The sequence below is a fragment of the Podarcis vaucheri genome (genome assembly GCF_965113315.1).
Source record: "Podarcis vaucheri genome assembly, chromosome: 9".
NCBI lineage: Eukaryota > Metazoa > Chordata > Lepidosauria > Squamata > Lacertidae > Podarcis > Podarcis vaucheri.
In genome coordinates, this window is record NC_138767.1 from 16423002 (window position 1) to 16444638 (window position 21637).

Genomic DNA, 21637 nt, shown 5'->3' on the forward strand with positions numbered 1-21637 from the left:
GGAAAAAAACCCCACATTCCTTTTTTTAAAAAAAAACACCACCCAACTAATGTTCCCGATATTTAGTTTAATTTAAACCCAGACCATCATTATGCAGCTCGGCATCCGAACCTATTCATCTCTGGTTCAAACCTTCAATTAAGTGGAATGATCCAAAACTCTGGGCACTAAAATGGCACTGTGTGTTTATAAATGAAATCTGTGACTAGAAAAATGTTGAAGTTTGGAGAATTTCTGGTAAGAGTCCACTCAATGACATCATGCAAGGGAAGCAGTGATTGGCTGGTGAAGGGTAAAAATAGTGCTTATATCCCACTAGGATGGCCGAGAACAAACAGACGAACTGTTAAATCTCTGTCCCCTCACTCCTTTGAGACTAGCCTGTAAACTCTCAGGACTGCAAGCTGGTAAGTGACTGGCAACTGTAATTTTCTCTCCTCTTTAGACCACGGATTTCTGGATTTCTGACTCTAGCTTTGAGGTAACCTATGTTTCGTTTTGTAGGTGCAAATTTATCAAGAGTGCAATTTCTTTTACTTAAATCATTCTCTTGCTAGCCAGAAATTGCTTAAACAGAATAAGACCTGGAATGTTTTACATTTTACAAGCTAGTTGTATTTCGTAGCTCTTTGGCTTCAAAGATGCTTGGCTGAACTTTATTTTACATCATTACTAGTGGGTGGAGGGAGGGCAGGAAGTCCAAAATTATTAACAACCACAATAGCAAAAGTTTTCTCTAGCTCTATGTAATGAGCCTGTGCTAGTACTTAGCATTTATTTAGCATTTTGTGCATGTTCAGAGTATTCTCCATTCATGTCCTCAGCAATCCATACATTACTGAGTATGTCACTGTCATTCTCTCGGCCGTCTGTAGACAAGGCTGAGCCTAGCAGGTAACTGTCTTGCTTAAAGCTACTTGGGTTCCTCAAACATCACATCAGCCACGACCTCATTAGGAGGCCATAAGTAACACACTGTCTATGAGAACTCATCTGCTGTATGCAGGAAGTAAAATAAATGACAAGGGACTTCCTGGATCAATCTTTATATCAACCTTCCCTAACCAGGTGCCCCCCACCCAATGTTTTAGACTACAGCTCCTATCATCCCCTTCTGGTTGGGGCTGATGGAAGTTGTAGTCTAACAACAGGTGGAAGGCACCAAGATTTTATGCTGAGAAAACCAAACTAGGAATGTGGGTGCCATCAATTACTTTAGATCGTTTATTGAGGGGCCTTGGTCTATTTTAATGAAGTGAATGCATATAAAGCTGTAACCATTGTGATTTATTCCAGAATATTCAAAACTCATTTACCAGAGCCAGTGTGGTGTAGTGGTTAAGAGCGGTAGACTCGTAATCTGGGGAACCGGGTTCGCGTCCCCACTCCTCCACATGCAGCTGCTGGGTGATCTTGGGCTAGTCACACTTCTTTGAAGTCTCTCAGCCCCACTCACCTCACAGAGTGTTTGCTGTGGGGGAGGAAGGGAAAGGAGAATGTTAGCCGCTTTGAGACTCCTTAAAGGGAGTGAAAGGCGGGATATCAAATCCAAACTCCTCCTCCTCCTCCTCCTCTTCTTCTTCTTCTTCTTCTTCTTCCCCAGCCCCCGTACTATGATTTTAACCCTTACTATGAATTTACCTAACATGGGTGCCTAACTCCCAAATTCAAGGCCTGATCCAGCCCCACAAGAAAGTTTTCTGGCTCCCCAAGACTCCACCAGTTTTGATTGTCGTGGCAAAGGGGGGGGGGACACAGAACTGGGGTAGGCAGAGGCCAGTGCCCTGAAGGAGATGCAGACGTCCCCTTTCAGTCATCAGATTGATTATTTGAGCAGAGAGGAGGTGTTAATCCACCCTGATCAGTTGAGGAAGAGGAGGAGCTGTGTTCAAGAGAGCATGTGGGTAGCCACACCCATTATTGGCAATGTCTACCACTGACATGAGGTCTCTAATACTTGGACAAGGATGACCTTTGGGTCAAAAAATAACCACTCCTGCTGCCTTATATCAACAGTGAAGTTGTTATGGAATGGATTGGCATATCAGTCTGTTAACAGGGCTGGATGACTAGAATGAGATAAAGATATCGCCTTCTCTCAATCTTCCCCATAGCTGGCCCATGGAATCAGTCCAGAGTTGGTGTTTTGAGGTTTGAGGAGCACCAGCCTCATTCAATTAACTTTGTATTACTTCCTATCCCACTAAGATCCATGGAGCTGTTCCAGCGCAGCTGTTCCTCACCATATCACTGCCAAATTCTCATAAATAATGGGTAGTTGGAGCTACAGTGAAATAAGAGATGCCTATTATATCACATGAGGCTATAGAATCATAGAATCATAGAGTTGGAATAGACCACAAGGGCCATCGAGTCCAACCCCCTGCCAAGCTATGATGGTCTACATTACATGATAGGATGATGATAGCATAATAGATGCCTATACTATTACATGTGATTATGATAGGATCAAGAGTTGCTTTTGAGTATAGGACATGTTTGGCAGCCATATTTCAGAAAAAAACCCTTTTTAAAAATTCCATCTTGACAGCAAATGTGAGGTCAAGTACAACATTTTTTGTGTCTCTGTTTTGCTTAAGTTTCCTCTGCTGCAAAGAAATAGCAACTTCACGGTGCAAAACAGCCATTCTCATCGCATGATGGTATATTGGCAATGATGAAACGTGATGAAGCGTTTTGGTCACACTGAAACATGACCAAGGGAGGGAGGAGGAGGAGCACCAGATGAAGGGAACAGATCATATATCAACGCAGTAGCAGCAGCCTGTTTCAAACCTGGCACAAGCAGGCAGCAACCTCAGCCAAGGGTCTACCATTGTTGAGGCTGATGGCCCAAATTCCCTTTTTCAGCAGGGTGGCTGCCTCTGGGGCTGCTCATAGTGCCTCAGGGCAACATCACATTGCTGTGAGGCACTGTGAGCAATTGCAAAGGCACTCAACTCTGCCCTTGCCCTCTCCTCCACCTGCGGAGCTTCTACCATGTCCAAGCAGAAATATATAAGAGGAGGGACCACTCACCAACACTGGGAGGGGAGGCCATCAACATGGTAGGCCATACCAGTCCAAGGACCATTGCTGCCTGAGGCAAAGGAGGACAAGATGGTTCCTGCTCCAATTCCACAGACATAAACCACAACCAGTCAGAACTGGTAGCTTTCTTAGCACTGCCCAGAGCACAGCATCCTCTATTTATCTGAAGGCAGCAGGCTAGCTTACTGGGTTAATGGCAAAGCGTGCATGGCCTACATAAGAAGAAGAAGAAGAAGAGTTTGGATTTGATATCCCGCCTTTCACTCCCTTTAAGGAGTCTCAAAGCGGCTAACATTCTCCTTTCCCTTCCTCCCCCACAACAAACACTCTGTGAGGTGAGTGGGGCTGAGAGACTTCACAGAAGTGTGACTGGCCCAAGGTCACCCAGCAGCTGCATGTGGAGGAGCAGAGACGCAAACCTGGTTCCCCAGATTACGAGACTACTGCGCTTAACCACTACACCACACTGGCATCTTCTGAGGCCCTCCTTCATGTACCTCCTCCTCAAGAGGTCCTGAGGGTGGCAACACAAGAACAGGCCTTCTCTGCAGTGGCTCCCCATCTGTGGAATGATCCCCCCAGGGAAGTTCGCCTGGCGCCTTCATTATACACCAATAGGCGCCAGGCAAAAATGTTCCTTTTTAACCAGGCCTTTGGTTGACCTGATTGACATCCTGTACTCTTTAAAAATGTTGCTTGGGGGGGTATTGGGTTATTGTTTTTACGTTGATTTTATATGTTGTGATCTTTTCTCTGAACCACCCTGAGACCTCCGGGTACAGGGGGGTATATAAATGCAATTAACAACAACAACAGGGATGTGGGTGGTGCTGTGGGTTAAACCACAGAGCCTAGGACTTGCCAATTTGAAGGTCGGCGGTTCGAATCCCCGCAACGGGTTGAGCTCCCATTGCTCGGTTCCTGCTCCTGCCAACCTAGCAGTTCGAAAGCACATCAAAGTGCAAGTAGATAAATAGGTACCGCTCTGGCGGGAAGGTAAATGGCGTTTTCATGCGCTGCTCTGGTTCTCCAGAAGTGGCTTAGTCATGCTGGCCACATGACCCAGAAGCTGTACGCCGGCTCCCTCGGCCAATAAAGCAAGATGAGCGCTGCAACCCCAGAGTCGGCCACGACTGGACCTAATGGTCAGGGGTCCCTTTACCTTTTTAACAACAACAACAACAACAACAACTCTGTCTTCCAACACTTTACCTCAGCTCCCTATCCCCTCAGCAACTGTCGCCTTGGCATCTGATGGTGGGGGCTGGGCTGGATCAGGCCCTGAGTTTTTGAAGGATGGGTCTAATACTCTCACCTTCTTGGTCTTTGGCTCTCAGTCAAGAGGCTTTGTAAGTTTGTCAAGAAACGGGCATGTAGCTTCTGTTAGAAACTTAGGAAATTGTTTTATACAGAGTCAGATCATTGGTCCATCTAGCTCAATTCTGTCTACACTGACCAGGATTTCTCGATGAACACGTGGAGGTCATTGGTGGGCCCAGTGGACACAGCCTTGTTTCCTCTTCCATGTGTTTACTCTACACACATTTATTGTGTGAATAGGACAGTGAAAATAACACCTGTCATGTATAAATGCCTGGTTTCCCAACCTAGAAATGTATTTTCTTTTTTTATTTCCAGAAATCAGAAAAAATGAAGGCAGCCCTAATCTTCCTCTGCATTTTGGGAATAGCTTGTGCCTTCTCGGTGAGTAAAATCAGCAATTATTTACGTAGCACAGGATGCATTGTGAACATCTGCTTCAATGACACTTATCGCAACTGTTTCTGAAGGGTACTGACCCTTCCATTCTGTGTTTTTGCATCTAGCAATTGAATTCCCTGCCAGCTGGCCCTGCCTGCTGGTGGACCGTTGAAATGCTACAAGAAAACTCTGTGTGTATTGGCAATGTGCCTGTCTCTTACTCAGGTCACACAGTCATATGCAAACAGAACGGGTGTGTGTGTGGATAAGTTGGCAGCAGGTCCCCAGTGGGGACTGGCCATGGATTGATGTCCGAGTTGCCTAGCCACAGCCACAACCACAAAAGTCATGGTTGAGGAGAAAGACATACCAATATCATTCATGAGACAAAATCAAACAGCTGCCGCTTAGCATCCAAGGAAGAAGTCTACAAGGAGCCTTCCCATCCTGCTCCAGGGGTCCTCTGCTTCTCAGCTCCATCTCTTCTCCTTGACTTATGAAATATACTCAGAGTCGAGAGTGGATTTCGTGCTCTTTATCCAACTCATAGTAGTGAGGAATGGAAGTTCCCCCGAAATGTCTCCTTTATTTATTTATTTTTAATAATATTTATTGCTTTTACAACAATTTTAAACACTACAAAAAACAATACATTACAATACAAAGACACTGCCTTACACTAAAACATTAAACTAACAAGACAAAACAAAAACAATTTTAAAACACATCAACAAAGAGAAGAAAAGAAAAAAATAAATAAATTTCAATGTCTTATCTTTCTTTCACATATTTCCACGACCTCCTCACACCTCCCTTTTTGTATTCCACTTCTATTAATTGTTTCAGCAATTCCTTTCCATCTTCCCCTGTTTCCTATCCTATAATTATCTTAACACATTTCAACCTTATTTTTCTTTTAATACTCTATTAATCTATTTGTACTTAATTCCTTATAACCTTTTTACTAAAGCCATATCACTTCATTCCAACATTCTTCTAGCATTCCTTAATTTTACAATATTTCTGTAAATAGTCTTTAAACTTTTTCCAGTCTTCTTCCACCGACTCTTCTCCCTGGTCTCGGATTCTGCCAGTCATTTCCACCAATTCCATGTAGTCCATCAGCTTCATCTGCCATTCTTCCCTGGTGGGTAAATCTTGTGTCTTGCAATACTTCGCGATGAGTATTCTTGCTGCTGTTGTTGCATACATAAAAAAAGTTCTATCCTTCTTTAGCACCAATTGGCCGACCATGCCCAGGAGAAAGGCCTCTGGTTTCTTAAGGAAGGTATATTTAAATACCTTTTTCATTTCAATCAGACTGCTGCATTCTGGATCCTATTGTTCTAGGACCAATCAGACTGCTGCATTCTGAATCCTATTGTTCTAGGACCAATCAGACTGCTGCATTTTGGATCCTATTCAACTCAGTACATCTCTCTCTCTCTCTCTCTCTCTCTCTCTCTCTCTCTCTCTCTGAGACTAAATGGGTGATGGATGAATAGGATGCACTTGTGTGTCAATTTGAATAGATAGATGGGAGGTGCTGCTTTGCACCCCTGTGACAAATAACCCCCAAGGGAATGTGGCCCTTGGGTGTGTGTGAATATGTGTCCCACCTAGAGCTTTGATTATTTGCAGTTAACTCACAGAAATGAAAATATCACCTCCTTTAGGAATGCAAGATAATTCCATCGGAAATGGAAATGTGACCAGAAATTGCTGCAGTTCACATGTTCATCTGAGGTTAGGAACAGAAATCATGAAACAGAATATAAGTGAAATTAGCCCTGCCATTTTTAGTCTGCTAATGTTTCTGATGTTTCCCTTCCAGTGAAATGCATTGAAATTACGGTAATTGCATAATTGATTTGATTGCTTTTGGGCACAGCAAATAGCAAGGTGAATTATGTAGGTTGTAGAAGAAGCTGAACTGCAGCAAAATGGAAACAACGCTGATGGCAACAACAACAACAACAACAACAACACAGGATGGGATGGAAATCTCTGGCTTCCTATATCCCTGCACATAGTACATTGTACAGTTTAGAATGATATATTTCTTTCTCTTATCACACTGCTGCTCTTTTCTATATCCCATCCAACTCCATCCTACAGATATAAGAAGAGGTCCATCCCACTACAGATAATGAAAGAAAGAAAGGATAACTGTTTTGGTTCTTTGCTCAGCAGAAATAGCTTTCATCTATGAAGGCCAATCCTGCATACATCACTAGGTGTCACTCTAGTGTTGTTGTTTGGTGTGTATGTGGTGGTGGGGTGAAGCTAATGTAGAAGCAAACAGCACTTTAGTGCAACGTATTACTACAACACAACCCCAGATCAGAAGCCTGAAAGTGAGGAAGAAATAAAGAACACTTGTGGTGTGGTGTAGTGGTTAAGAGCGGTAGTCTCGTAATCTGGGGAACTGGGTTCGCGTCTCTGCTCCTCCACATGCAGCTGCTGGGTGACCTTGGGCCAGTCACACTTCTTTGAAGTCTCTCAGCCCCACTCGCCTCACAGAGTGTTTGTTGTGGGGGAGGAAGGGAAAGGAGAATGTTAGCCGCTTTGAGACTCCTTAAAGGGAGTGAAAGGCGGAATATCAAATCCAAACTCTTCTTCTTTCTATTGTGGATATGTGTTTCACCTAGGAATCACTAAGGCCTGCACCGAAACCCAGCTAAGCAAGCAGGGGAAAAAGGGAAAATCACCACCGCCTTAAGTAATCTCTTCTTTTCTTGCAGGTAAAAAACTTCAGAAGAAGATTCAAAGCAGAGGATTCTGAAGAAAATGCAGTATGTTGTCAACTAAATCAAATTCTCAGTTCAAAATGAAATGTGTTGATTCTTTCCTTAAATTTGACAGCTGAAATTCTTTTATCTTTTTTCTGACAGGTATTCAAGAACAGATATAGGTATTTTCTTTATAGGTACCCCTACCTCTACCCACCTGTAAAGAGATATCAGGTAAATGCAATTCCTTTTTAAAATGCCAAACCCAAATCTTTAAAAAACGTAAGAACCATTACTGAGACATGAAATAAAGGCAAATACAGACGCTGAGTTAGAGGCCCTTTCGAGCCTAATTAATTATTATATGATGGCTCTAGTGTTTTGCCTCTGTGTAGTAGCGAGTGGTGTCCATTGGGATTGGTGTGGCGGAATGCTAGGAGGCCAACAGTAGGAGAAGTCAGAGACAGTAAGAGGCACAAACAAGAAATTATCGTTTTGCTGTCGTTCTCCTCTCTTCTGAGTTCTATAATGGCAATCCTGAAATTAAGGAGGAAGCCACAGCTACTGCCACCTTCTGGATCGGATGCAGACATGTAGGAGTTGGCTAAGGGCAGAATGAGGTTGCTTGAACAGTGCACCATTCCATACCATTCAGCATTAGTAGTCGTCGTCATCATCATCATCATCATCATCATCATCATCATCATTTTATTAAATATACCCCACCCCATTTGGATGGATTGCCCCAACAATTCTGGGCTGCTTCCAACACAAATGAAAACATAATAAAACATTAAATGTTAAAATCTTCCCTATACAGGGCTAGCTTCAGTTGTCTTCTAAAGGTTGTATAATTGCTTATCTCAATGGTTTGGGGGTCACATAACTCCAGTGCTTTTTTTTCTAAAAAAATGTTTAGGGGTACAGTCATACCTCAGGTTACGAACACTGCGGGTTGTGCGTTTTTGGGTTGCAGACTGCACCAAACCCGGAAGTACCCGAATGGATTTTTTATTATTATTTTATTTTTATTGCATTAGCCGTGTGGCCATAGCATAATATACATTGAGATAATGACATAAAATAGGGGGGGGGAGGTATACTTAGATATCGTCCTGGGCGATTACTTAAACAAAGGGGGGGAAAGTGCTGAGGCTGGAGGAGGACCGTTAAAGGGTCCTTCAGCTCCTCCGATATGTCCTATGGATTACTTCCGGGTTTTGGCGCTCACGCAGAAACACAAAATGACATCACACGCATGCGCAGAAGCGCCAAATCGTGTCATGCACAGACGCGGCGCTTCAGGCTGTGAACACTGAGGGTTGCGAACGTGCCTCCCACATGGATCACGTTTGCAACCAGAGGTATGACTGTACTCTCATTTTGACTCAAGAAAATCACCATTTATAGTTCAAATTGGGGAAAACAAATGCAGTAAATAGACAAAGGTACAATGATTCACAAAATGTTTAGGAGTATGTGTACCCCCAGGAAAAAAAGCACTGCATAACTCTACACCCTCCAACATTTCTCTGATGAAAATAAGGATGTCCTAAGGAAAAGTAGGACATTCCAGGACCAAATCTGAAACCAGGACTATCCCTGGAAAATAGGGTCTGCCTTTCACCCTAATAGACCATCTCCATCTATGTGTAGAATAGACCATCTCCATCTATGTGTAGCCCTCAGAAGTGACATATAAGTCACAGAACCACGAAACCCACAACCCCTATGTGAAATCCCTTTTGTAATTTCAGGTCCTTGCCACATGCACCACAAAAAGGTGTGTGTGTGTGTCTGGGTGTGTGTGTGTTTAGAATTTTGGATTTTTAAGCTGGTCCCCGTGAGATCAGTGATGATGGCGCAGGGAGGCAGTGCGTGAGATAACTTGCCTCATGCCTCTGAATACAAGTCACAATATTTCTTATAATAACAACTTCCACTGTAAAGATAAGAAAAGGAAACAAAACCTTTGCCTGCAGCTATTCACACCACAGTTTCATATGCAGGAGTCTTGATCATTGTCTCTTAAATAGGGATGGAAGGATCTGACAATTTTGGTTCTCTTCAGTATCTCATTTCCCCCCAGTTTTATTCAGTTCTACACATTTCTTTAGCATATTTTTTTTTTGGGGGGGGGGAGTTGTGTGTGGAAAAAATCCTCATGAAATTTCCTTAAGAATTTTCCTAATAAACAGATTTTTGTATATAGTTTTGACCAATGTACACATTTTTTGCAAGCCATTTCTCATAAGGTAACACATTTTTGCATGTTATTTTCACAACTGGATTTAATTTATGCATGCTTTCACCTAAGTAATATGCATTTTTGTAGACATTAATTTGTTGGAGAAGTGCATTGCAAAATTTGGATTACTGTGAATGTCAAAGGACTGCTGTGTTTCAGGTCTCATATTGTTTAAGTAAGTCCAAGTTCACCTTGAAACACGAACATAATTGACATTGTCCCTCCACCCCTACTCTTGCATGCAAGAGAGAGATTCCAGCTGGGGCAGGGGGACGCTAATTACATGTTTTCAAGGATAGCTCATGCAAGAAGCCTAAAAATGGTCCTTCTTCTGGGAATGTTGTGCCGGCAGAATAGTGGTTTGGCATGTCTCTTGAGTACAGAGATATTTTTGTGCTTCGCTGTGTAGAAGATGAATCCTGTTCATATCTTTCTTGTTTGCCTCCTTATAAAAAACAGGCATGGCATTTAGGTTAAGGCCAATATAGACATACAACCCAAACATCTGTAGACTGCTTGGGTGTCTAGGTACACTTCTAAGTACACTGTTCAGACACCTAACGCTTGTAATGGGATAACATTTCCTAACCTAAAACGTAGGATGCTTCTGCAACATTCCAGTTTTTTATATGGGTGATAGGAAGAAACTGACACACACACACCCCTTGAGAGCATTGCCAAGGTGTAGAGTGACATGTGAGCTGAGAAGTGTGGTCCAGCCCATGAAGCTCTATGGCTGAAGTTCAGTGGGCCTGTCACCGTATAAAAAGCCGCATGAAAGCCTCTCTGGGAATCAAATATATGATTCTATGATAAGCTCCTCTGAGCTCTTTAGCTGAAGGTCAGGTGCTGAGTAGCATCCATTTTTCATGATCCTTGCTCCTTTTTTAAGTTTAGACGCATGATAATAATTTGTGTGTGTGTGTGTGTGTGTAAAATATTATACAACCTATGAAATCATCATCATCATCATCATCATAAAAAAAAATTATATATACCCTGCCCTTCTCGGTTCAGAAAACCGGGCTCAGGGTGGCTAACAACAAATTTAAAACACTTAATGGATGCAACAAAAAAGCAGCATAAAATACAGTATAAAATGTGAATAACAATAAATTCAGAATTCAAAAATCAATTTAGGGGGAAATGTGTCTGTGGGAAGGGTGGGATCTTATGATGAAGGGCTGTCTATACAGTGGTACCTCTGGTTACGAACTTAATTCGTTCCAGAGGTCCGTTCTTAACCTAAAACCGTTCTTAACCTGAAGTACCACTTTAGATACCCGCTGCCGCCGGTGCACGATTTCTGTTCTCATCCTGAGGTAAAGTTCTTAACCCAAGGTACTACTACTTCCGGGTTAGCGGAGTCTGTAACCGGAAGTGTTTGTAACCCGAGGTGTTTGTAACCCGAGGTACCACTGTAAATCTAATTTTTTAAAAAATAACTTTCATAGTATCAGCAGGACACAGAACAAACCAGAGACCTTCTGGTTTTAAACTTTGAATGAGGAGCCTCATATATATGCATAACAAGCATGTGAACTACCAAGCTCCTTCTGCACTATATATGTAATTCCCAAATTGGTTTAACAATCAATCCCTTTTCCCAAGGACATCTGAGAATAGTAGTTCTGTGAGGGGAATGGGGTGCATGTGTGTCTCCCCATGATTCCCATAACCCTTAACAAATTACAGTTCCCAAGATTCTTAGGGGGAAGACGTGACTATTTAAAGTGGGGTGAGACTGCTTTAAATGTATAGTGCAGATGGGATTGTTGCTGTTTGGGTTGTGTGTGTGTTTTTCTGAGAACTGAAGTTGACCGTTTACATGTGTACAATTCAGCATTCTGTTTTGTGATAGAAATACGGGAAATGCCTCACAATTGTATCTCTTTTTAGTTTAACAGTGACTCATCCGAAGAAGGCTATGGTGGTGATAGTTCAGAAGAAGAGGAGGAGGAGGAAGAAGAAGAAGGGGTAAGAGACATGTTTGGCATTGGTCACAACAAACCAAGGAGCATAAGAAAACAACCAGGATTGTTTTTATAGAATGTACTCTGCGAGTGTCCATGGTGACGATTACTAACTGCCCACAAGTTTCCATTCTGGTTCCTCGCAATATTTTTCAAGTCTCAAGTCCTCTAAACAAGAAGCAACCCTTAAAGGCACAGTGAGAGATTGTGAGAGCCAAAGGTTTAGAGACAGATGTGACTTTTGTCCATTTATACCAATGCAGCTGTTATGGTCCTCAGGTGAACTATTCAGTAATATTTTGTTCTTCAGTACTTGGGCAGGTCAGCTTTAATTCACCCTCAGGTATTCTTTTATAAGGATAATCACATAGCTAAATAATTATAATTTAAATAAACAGCTTGTGATATATACGATCAAAATATCATCCAAAACCAATTGGGAGTGCATTTTGTGATATCGGTTTCATAATTTTTGACCTGGCAATATATTGCGAATCATGATGTGTGTGAGGACTGGACGATATATCGTCCAAAGCAGGTTTGAAGTCCATATCGTGACATTGGTTTCATAATTTTTGACCTGGCAATATATCATGAATCATGGTGTGTGGGTGTGGGTGGGTGTTATGCAAAAATCACAATGTGGGAAAAACCATGAAGCCAGCCAATAGCTCAATCCTTATTTCAGACATTGTGATATACAGTCATACCTTGGTTGACAAACGCTTTGCAACTTGAACATTTTGGCTCCCGAACGCCGCAGACCCGGAAGTGAGTGCTCCGGTTTGCGAATGTTCTTTGGAACTCAAATGTCTGACAATGCTTCCGTGGCTTCTGATTGACGGCAGGAAGGTTGTGCAGCCAATCAGAAGCCATGCCTTGGTTTTGAAACATTTTGGAAGTCGAATGGACTTCCGGATCGGATTCAGTTTGACTTCCAAAGTACGACTGCATTGGTATATTAGATGTTTAGTTGATGATATATTGCAATGTTGAAAACCAGATATCACTTCCTACATTAAGAAAATAGGTATATTAAGGAGGAAGGTTCAACCTAGCCTTTCCCCTGCTTCTCCGCCTGCTCCCTCAACTGTACAAAGTCTACTCAATCCACAACCTGGCAGATTCCAGGAAGGGCTTTCCCACTACTCCTCAGCCCCACTGCACTCAATAGGACTTAGGTCTCCTTAAGCCAGTGGACTTTAGTCTTATTTTCTTTGGATTGTCCCCAAAGAGCCATCCACAACAAGACCCACCTCAGTCAAACAGAAAGCAAGCCCATTGACACAAAAAGGGACAATGTGTCCACAAGGAGCAATGGTCCCTGACACAGGTCTAGGCGCTGGCGTATTTGCAGTGTTGGCTGTGATGCATCTTCTCCATGTTTGTGTTTACCTCAGGACCGTGTTAGCTCCCCGAGAGCCGATATAATCTCCTAGGTAAATATGTATCTTGGTATACATGTTATTTGGGGAACACATATTTTACCTGAACAGCCTGGAATAGCTTCTTCATTTCAGTACCGTTATGGTCTCTTGGGTCAATATGTGCTTAGACACAAGAGTATTTATAAAAAATGATTTTTTTTGGCCTGACTTGGATGTCAAAAGCTACAAGAGTGCCACTATGTTCTATTGTACTTTGGGGGCAGATGTTTTCTCCCATGTAAATGAAGTTCCTGCATGAGAATCAGAACTTTACACACATTTGTCTCAAGCCCTGAGCCTTCTAGGCCCATTCTGTTAGGCTGTTGTTTTTATGAACAGTTATTGGGGTGGGTCTAAGTTAAATGTAGACCTCACCATCTCGCCCAACCTTTTATTATTTCTCTGGTTACTAGAGAAAGCCTTGTTGGCTTTCCCCAAAAAGGCTCTTCCATAGGTTCTCTGTGGCTTCAGCAATGGGGATTTACTTCTGGGTAGGATTCTCCTTGTCACCATGACAATTAGCCAGCTCTCCTGAGGCGCAGGCCCTGAGATTTAGGGGCAGAATCTGGAAACTAGAGGATGAGACTCAGTGGATCACATAGTGGAGCCTGATAGGATAGGGGCAGAGCCGAGCAGTGCCTGGTGACTGAGGGCAAAGGCTGGTACCTGGTGGATCAGAATAAGTGCCAGATTGGGCTTCCAGGTGAAGCAACCTGGTGGCAGGAGTTATAAGAAACAATTATTTTAGGGAGACAAACACCTTGTTTTGCATCCTAACTTCTTGCTGTGTGAACGGAAGGAGCTTCTAGTCATAGAAGGAGAGTTGGACGGGTCCCTAATAAAAAGTTAACCTTCTGTCTTTAATTAGGCAACACCCATTTCTATCTTAAAGCACTTGGCTTCCCCTAAAGAATTCTGGGAATTGTAGTTTCCCCCACCAGAGAGCTACAATTCCCAGCACCTTTAACTACAGTTCCCAAGTTTTTTTGGGGAAAGGAGTTGTCTCTCTTGACTGTTGGTGGTGCTAAGTCACAAGCGGTCTCTACCCACGCACAAGGGTTTGTGTGAAAGAGTGTACACTTGTTGATTTGTACAGCTCAGCTGTTGTGTACACAGGCACACAAACTGTACACTCAGTGAAATTTACATGTGAATGACTCCACAAGCATGCAGCTCAACTATCTGTGTACACAGGTATAGACTGTACATTTATTGAATATATTGTGTGAACACCATAAAATGTACCAAAGTGCCTTTAGAAATATGTATTTTAGGATAAAAATATGTTTATAAATGTGTACAGTGAGATAAAGGATATTGATAAATGCATCTCTTGTGAGAAAATACATTCAGAAATATATATTTAAATACAAATTTGCACACAGATTTTTTTTTAATGGCAGATTCATGCAAAAACAGGATGGGATGGAGATTCTGATTATTCTCTTGAAGATGATGGTCAAAACACTAAAACTTCATATATATATACTTGCTGTAAACTGCCTTGAGGTGGGAACTGTCTTTCCAAAGAAGCAAACAAACAAATAATCCTCACAGTTGGCAACCCTAGTTAACAACAGAATAGGTCTTTAGAGGTAAAGATCTATTTATTACCAGCTCTGCTAGGCTATAATTTGAACACATGAGAGGCAATTATCCTGTGTCAATGCTTTTTGGGGGGTGGGGAGCAGGAGGTCTGAACACCAGGGCCAATGTTTGCACTGCACCCTCTGTCCATAATATATTTTGTTGGGAAGCAATTAGTAATTAGAATGATATGGAGAAAACTACTCTAAAACAGAATTTACTGAATGTATGTGGATTAAATGTATATAGCCAAAGAGGTGGTGGTGTAAATTAGGGATTTTAAAAGGGACTAAGTGGGGAGGGGGAACTGAAGACATGTGGGGCTGCAAGTGGGAAATAGTAGGTAGTTAGCACAGTCATAAGGGACACGGGTGGCGCTGTGGGTTAAACCACAGAGCCTAGGACTTGCCGATCAGTTCGAATCCCCACGACGGGGTGAGCTCCCATTGCTCGGTCCCTGCTCCTGCCAACCTATCAGTTCGAAAGCACGTCAAAGTGCAAGTAGATAAATAGGTACCGCTCTGGCGGGAAGGTAAATGGCGTTTCCGTGCGCTGCTCTGGCACTATTACTTCCCTTGATCTAGATGCTATACTCCTATTGATACAGCCCAGAATTGCATTGGCTTTTTTAGCTGCCGCGTCACACTGTTGGCTCATGTCAAGTTTGTGGTCAACCAAGACTCCTAGATCCTTTTCACATGTACTGCTCTCAAGCCAGGTGTCACCCATCTTGTATTTGTGCCTCTCATTTTTTTTGCCCAAGTGCAATACTTTACATTTCTCCCTGTTAAAATTCATCTTGTTTGTTTTTGCCCAGTTCTCTAATCTGTCAAGGTCGTTTTGAAGTGTGATCCTGTCCTCTGGGGTGTTAGCCACCCCTCCCAGTTTGGTGTCATCTGCAAATTTGATCAGGATGCCCTTGAGTCCATCATCCAAGTCGTTGATAAAGATGTTGAATAAGACCGGGCCCAAGACAGAACCCTGTGGCACCCCACTAGTCACTCTTCTCCAGGATGAAGAGGAACCATTGATGAGCACCCTTTGGGTTCGGTCAGTCAGCCAGTTACAAATCCACTGAGTGGTAGCATAGTCAAGACCGCATTTTCACAAGCCTCAGTATGTAGAAGAGCAGACTGTCACTTGCGAATATTCAGAAAGCACCACTGTATTTCTCGGATCCATCTCAATGGTTTTGCTACTGGCTGTGTCCAGCCTCGACAAAAGCAGAACCTCAGGAACATTTAAACAAACAAGAACACTATAATTGCTTTTTATAGAGGTTGTGATGCTCTCAGATTGCTATCCAAATAGCCAGCCACACCATGCAATTTTGCAAGTTCTCGCAAGAGAGAAGAAAATAACATAGGTTTTTACTGGCACTGCACGACATCTTATTTTAAGTGTTTTAACCGCCTGATCCTAAGAACTGCTACCCCGGCACAGAAGTACTTAGCTTGCTTTGACCAACAGCAATGCCAGAGCAATGCTGCAAAACATGACGTTATGCCAGTTTGTGGTGAGGTTGTGCCAGCATTGGGGGCACTGGTGCCAGTGCAAATGTTTTATCCAGGACCTGAGGTTCACTTTCCCAGTTCGCCCTTCAAATATCAGATGCCTTGATGACAGCTGTAGCAGAAAGTGCCCTAATCCCCCACCTCTCAGTCAAACTAATTTAAATCTTAAAATGTGTGTGCATCTGGCCCAATCGCCTTCTAAATGCGGCTCGCGGACGGTCTGGGAATCAGTGTGTTTTTACATGGGTAGAATGTGTGCTTTCATTTAAAATGCATCTCTGGGTTATTAGTGGGGCCTGCCTGGTGTTTTGACATGAGTAGAACGGGTGCTTTTATTTAAAATGCATCTCTGGGTTACTTGTGGGGCCTGCCTGGTGTTTTGACATGAGTAGAACGGGTGCTTTTATTTAAAATGCATCTCTGGGTTATTTGTGGGGCACAGGAATTCGTTCATTTCCCCCCAAAAAAATACAGTCCCCCCCCCCCAAAGTTCTGAGGGACAGCTGAAAAAGTTTGCTGACCCCTGCTCTAGAATAAATACCAGATGCTAGTTGTGATTCCACAATGCAACATGCGTGCATTTGGATCATCATTCCAATATTAGCCTGGAAACATTTTTTTCAAGCTTCGTCTGTTGTGTTTTTTTATAAAATATGGTTAGCAGTGTTTCTATTTCATTTGATCTGGCATGTGGATCTATCTATCAGCCATCTCGTTGTCTGTCTATCTGGTGGAATCTGCACGCATGTTAAAAACATTGTGAAAATGCTTTAAAAAAAAAATCATTTTGGAAAATGCTTTGAATTCGTTACAGGTCACAACCACCATCTTGTGTCACAATTATATATTGCACTTTACAACACATTCAAAACGTTTTATTTGCAGCTGTATAGCTGAGTCCTCTGTCTCGATCTCTCTCACACACACCATGGACTCTGTTGAGCTGGGACGATTTCAAAGTGGAAGGTAGAAAGGTGCTATAATTTATGTCACTTTCTGATGACAGTGAAGGCTTTTGAGCATCACAAAGGTCTTCTTCATATAGTGCATAAAGAGCTGTTTAATGTCTTATCTATGCACCAGTCATAATATAATGTAATAATAATAATAATAATAATAATAATAATAATAATAATAATAATAATAATAATTTATTTATACCCCGCCCATCTGGCTGGGTTTCCCCAGCCACTCTGGGCGGCTTCCAACAAAACACTAAAATACAATAACCTATTAAACATTAAAAGCTTCCCTAAACAGGGAAGCTAAACAGATATATGGTTATTGCACACATGAGAAATGGAAGGAGAGAGAGAGTTGCCCATTCTATAAACCAGTGTTTACTGCATCTACTGAAGTTGAAATTAATTCTGATATTCCTGGTTTTTGATACATCTCCAGGGACAGTCAAATGAAGAAAACAATGAAGGTGGAAAGGAGAATGAAGAGGCGACAGAAGCTCCTACTGCAGCAGTGACTGCAGATAAAAAGGGCACTAGCAAAGCCACACCTCCTAAGCAGGTAAGATTGGTGGACCTTTAATACCCCTGCAATAAATGGAAAGCTGTACAGGTTGCTACTACCAGCCTGTTGCCTCAAACCATTCCATATAATGGGGTGCTTTCTTCTTAATAGCGTTAAGGCAAGTTCCCCTCCCATTGCAAATAGTGGGGTGGAGGGGAGATGATTCAGATCAGAACTGCTGTGGGGGGCAATGGGTTGAAGCTTCCATCCCCGCTCCCATGCCATGGTCCTCATCCAACTCAGACAGGGGCATATCTGTCATGGCAGCAGTAAATCTGCCACCCGCGTCCCTTAAGTGGCCAATAGCCAAGTGCAAAATGTGCCTGGTGAATTTCAAACGCTGCTGCCAATATATACACGGTCAAAGTTGTATCATGTAGAGGGTTAGACGACTCCTGTTCACTGCTATTTGGGATCACATGCGGGCATGGTATGTTGATTAGTGGGAAAAGTTGTTATACTATGTTCCTAGCTTTCATATTTTGGATTGATTGCCTTGGATCACCTACCTCCATTCTAATTCTGGGTTTTCTCCCCCTTCCTGCCTCCCGCAATATTTGATGTGTCCATGCAGGGCCCCGTAAAGAAGGAGCCCCTGGAGAAACCTGGAAACGGAGGAGCAGCTAAAAAGGGTGAAAAGGACAAAGCTCCCGAAAAAGGAGGGAAGGGAGAGGAAGACAGTGACGAAGAAGAAGAAAACGAAGAGGAGGAAGAGGAAGAAGCAGAGACGGTGGACGAGAACGGAAGCGGCATCAACGGCACAAGCACCAACAGCACCGCGGAAGAGAACGGAAACGGCGGCAATGGAGAAGAGGAAGAGGAAGAAGGGGAAGAAAACGAAGCGACCACTGCCGTTCCGACCACCCTGCTCCCCACAGTCCTCCCCACCACGGAGTATCAGGACCAATACGAAACCACCACGGAGGACCAGTGGCACTATGACACGCCCTCTGAAGAGCCATGGCCGTACGATACCACCACCACCGGTTATGAGAATGGCTATGAGGTTCAAACAGAATACTACGCGAGTGAGAATGGGCAGCCCCGAGGGGATACTTTCAGAGCCTATGAGGACGAGTATAGCTACTACAAAGGCCATGGGTATGACGTCTATGGCCAAGAATACTACTACAACCAATGAGGAAAAGAAGCCGTCTCTTGGCCTGCTTAATGTTTTTGCAAATGCTTACTCAGGAAGTATCACAATATAACATGGTGCCTTTTAAGTGAGAGTGGAGGTTGCTGTCTGTTTTTACTGCTAACTATGAAAATGTATTCTTTTTGTCTGGTGTTTTTTTTAAAAAAAATAACTGTTTTTGTTGCGCTTTTGACCAGTATTCATGTACCCGTTGTGGACTTTTTGTAGGGTTTGCAGTTTTGTTTTTAGAACGGTTCGGAAGTGTGTCAAATGGAGTTATTGTCAAACTGAAGTGTGTCGTACGCTGTACATGCTCTGCCCCTGTGTTCCTGTTAAAGTCAAGATGAGTTTTGAAACATTGTGCAGGCTGGATTTGCTCTAAGTAAAGATCAAGAATGATGAAATTGTCAGGCCATTTTCATTTCTTTCCACATTGCCTTTGGGAAGCGCAGAGCAGTTTTCATGGGGCACCCAGAGGTCATCCTATCCAGCCAGGCTGAAATCTGCTTAGATAGATAGATAGATTCTTTATTGTCATTACACAAGTGCAACATTGCACAAAGTGCAACGAAATTGGATGCCATCCCTTAAAACAACAAAAGCAAGACAACAACAACAACCAAACAAACCACATTCCAGCCACACCCACACCACACCCATCAAACTCCCAGGTCACACTAACGAGTTACAGCATTCAAAAGGGCCACAGCTCTTGGATAGAAACTGTTTTTCAGTCTATTTGTCTTTGACTTGATGTTTCTATATCTTCTGCCAGAAGGCAGTAGTGCAAACAGACAGTGTCCCGGGTGAGATGAATCCTGCAGGATGTTATTTGCTTTCCTAAGACAACGGGAACCGTACAGTTCTTCCAAAGATGGGAGAGGATGACCAATAATCCTTTGGGCTGTGGTTATGACCTTCTGGAGCACCTTCCTCTCCCTAGCTGTACAACTGGAGAACCAAGCACAAATACAGTATGTAAGAATGCTCTCTATGGAGCCTCGGTAGAAGGACACCAGCAGTCTCTCACTCAGATTGTTCTTCTTTAAAAGTCTGAGGAAATAAATTCTCTGCTGGGCCTTCTTCACCAGAGCAGTGGTATGTGCGCTCCAAGTCATGCCCTGATCGATAGCTACTCCCAAAAACCTGAATTCCGCCACCCTCTCCACCCGTTCCCCGTTGATATACAAGGGCTGAATGTCCGCCTTTTTTTCCTGTAATCCACCACCAATTCCTTGGTCTTAGCCGTATTAAGAGCCAGATTGTTCTCTCCACACCAAACACAGAGCCGCTCCACCTCGTCCCGATAGGCGGACTCATCCCCTCCTGAAATGAGCCCTACCACCGTAGTGTCATCAGCAAACTTGATGATTTTGTTGCTGGAATAGATGGCTGTACCGTCATACGTATAGATAGTGTAGAGCAGGGGACTCAACACACAACCCTGTGGTGAGCCGGTGTTAAGGCTAAGGGCTGTGGACATGTGTGACCCTACTCTAACCCTCTGGGAACGTTCTGACAAAAAATCCAAAACCCAGAGACAGGTGGAGTTGGAGAGTCCAATCGCCTCTAGCTTGGACACCAGTCTATGGGGGAGGATAGTGTTAAAAGCAGAGCTAAAATCCACAAACAGCAGCCTCACATAACTCCCCGGCTGCTCCAGATGGGACAGAGCAGCATGGAGAGTGGTATTCATGGCGTCTTCTGTGGATCTATTTGCTCTGTATGCAAACTGGTAGTTGTCAAAAGTTGATGGAAGACAGGAGATAATGTGACGGCGCACCAGTTTCTCAAAACACTTCATGATGATTGGAGTCAGTGCAACTGGTCTATAGTCATTCAAACTACTGATTGTGGATTTTTTAGGCAGAGGGACAATAGTTGACGACTTCAGGCAGGGTGGGACAATAGACTGGTGTAAGGACTTATTGAAGATCTTAGTAAAGACCCTCGCCAGCTGATCCGCACAGCCCTTCAACACCTTTCCAGTGATGCCATCAGGTCCAGCCGCCTTCCTCGGATTCGCCATCCTCAAAACCTGTCTCACCTCATGTTCCTCTACCGTGAATGAGGGGCCCCTATGGGCTGGTGGCTGTAATACCGGCGTCTCAGGTGGCTCCTTCTCGAAGCGAGCAAAGAAGAGGTTAAGCTCCTCTGCCAGCAAGGGGTCACCGTCGACAGCACCAAGGTTAGGTTTGTAGTTGGTAATATGCTGAATCCCCTGCCACATCTGTCTTGTGTTGTTGCTCCTTAAATTATCCTCAATCCTCAGCCTATAGTCCAAATCTGCTTAGCTTGAACAGTGTAAAACCCACTACTCAAATTACGGGTGAAGACATAAGATGAGAGAAAGGTAGGGGACTCTGTTATGAAATATACATATCCCATCTACTGAATCCCCTAACTTTAGCCAGACTATGTCCCCAATATGTTGTCGTCGTCTTCTTCTTCTTCTTCTTCTTCTTCTTCTTCTTCTTCTTCTTCTTCTTCTTCTTCTTCAATAGGCTTCTGAAAATAAGAACTATGGGACTTATAATAAAAGGTAACTGAGCCTCCACTACCCCTTATAATTCAAGTACTGTTGTCAACATTATGTGGCATAACCATAAAACATTCACATCCAGATCCTGCCTAGCTAGGAATGAAAGGATCTGTAAGGTTCAGTTCTCCCAGAGTTTTGTCTTCCAACCTTAAATACAGTTCTCCACACATCTTGCAGCAATTTGCAATATATATATATTG

General features: G+C 43.2%; 1 protein-coding gene across 1 annotated transcript; it reads left to right on the plus strand.

Annotated features, from left to right (window-relative positions):
* Window positions 1-338: 338 nt before the first annotated feature.
* IBSP (integrin binding sialoprotein) lies at window positions 339-19305 on the plus strand. Its single transcript, XM_082236650.1, has 7 exons — window positions 339-407; window positions 4690-4755; window positions 7497-7547; window positions 7647-7718; window positions 11632-11709; window positions 17635-17754; window positions 18332-19305. The coding sequence occupies exons 2-7, from the start codon at window positions 4702-4704 to the stop codon at window positions 18896-18898; spliced, it is 942 nt and encodes a 313-aa protein (XP_082092776.1). The 5' UTR covers window positions 339-407; window positions 4690-4701; the 3' UTR covers window positions 18899-19305.
* Window positions 19306-21637: the final 2332 nt, after the last annotated feature.

Coding starts and splice junctions, on each gene's coding strand:
- IBSP (XM_082236650.1), top strand. CDS start 4,702: ATGAAGGCAGCCCTAATCTTCCTCTGCATTTTGGGAATAGCTTGTGCC. Junction 4,756..7,496: donor GAATAGCTTGTGCCTTCTCG/GTGAGTAAAATC, acceptor CTTTTCTTGCAG/GTAAAAAACTTCAGAAGAAG. Junction 7,719..11,631: donor CACCTGTAAAGAGATATCAG/GTAAATGCAATT, acceptor ATCTCTTTTTAG/TTTAACAGTGACTCATCCGA.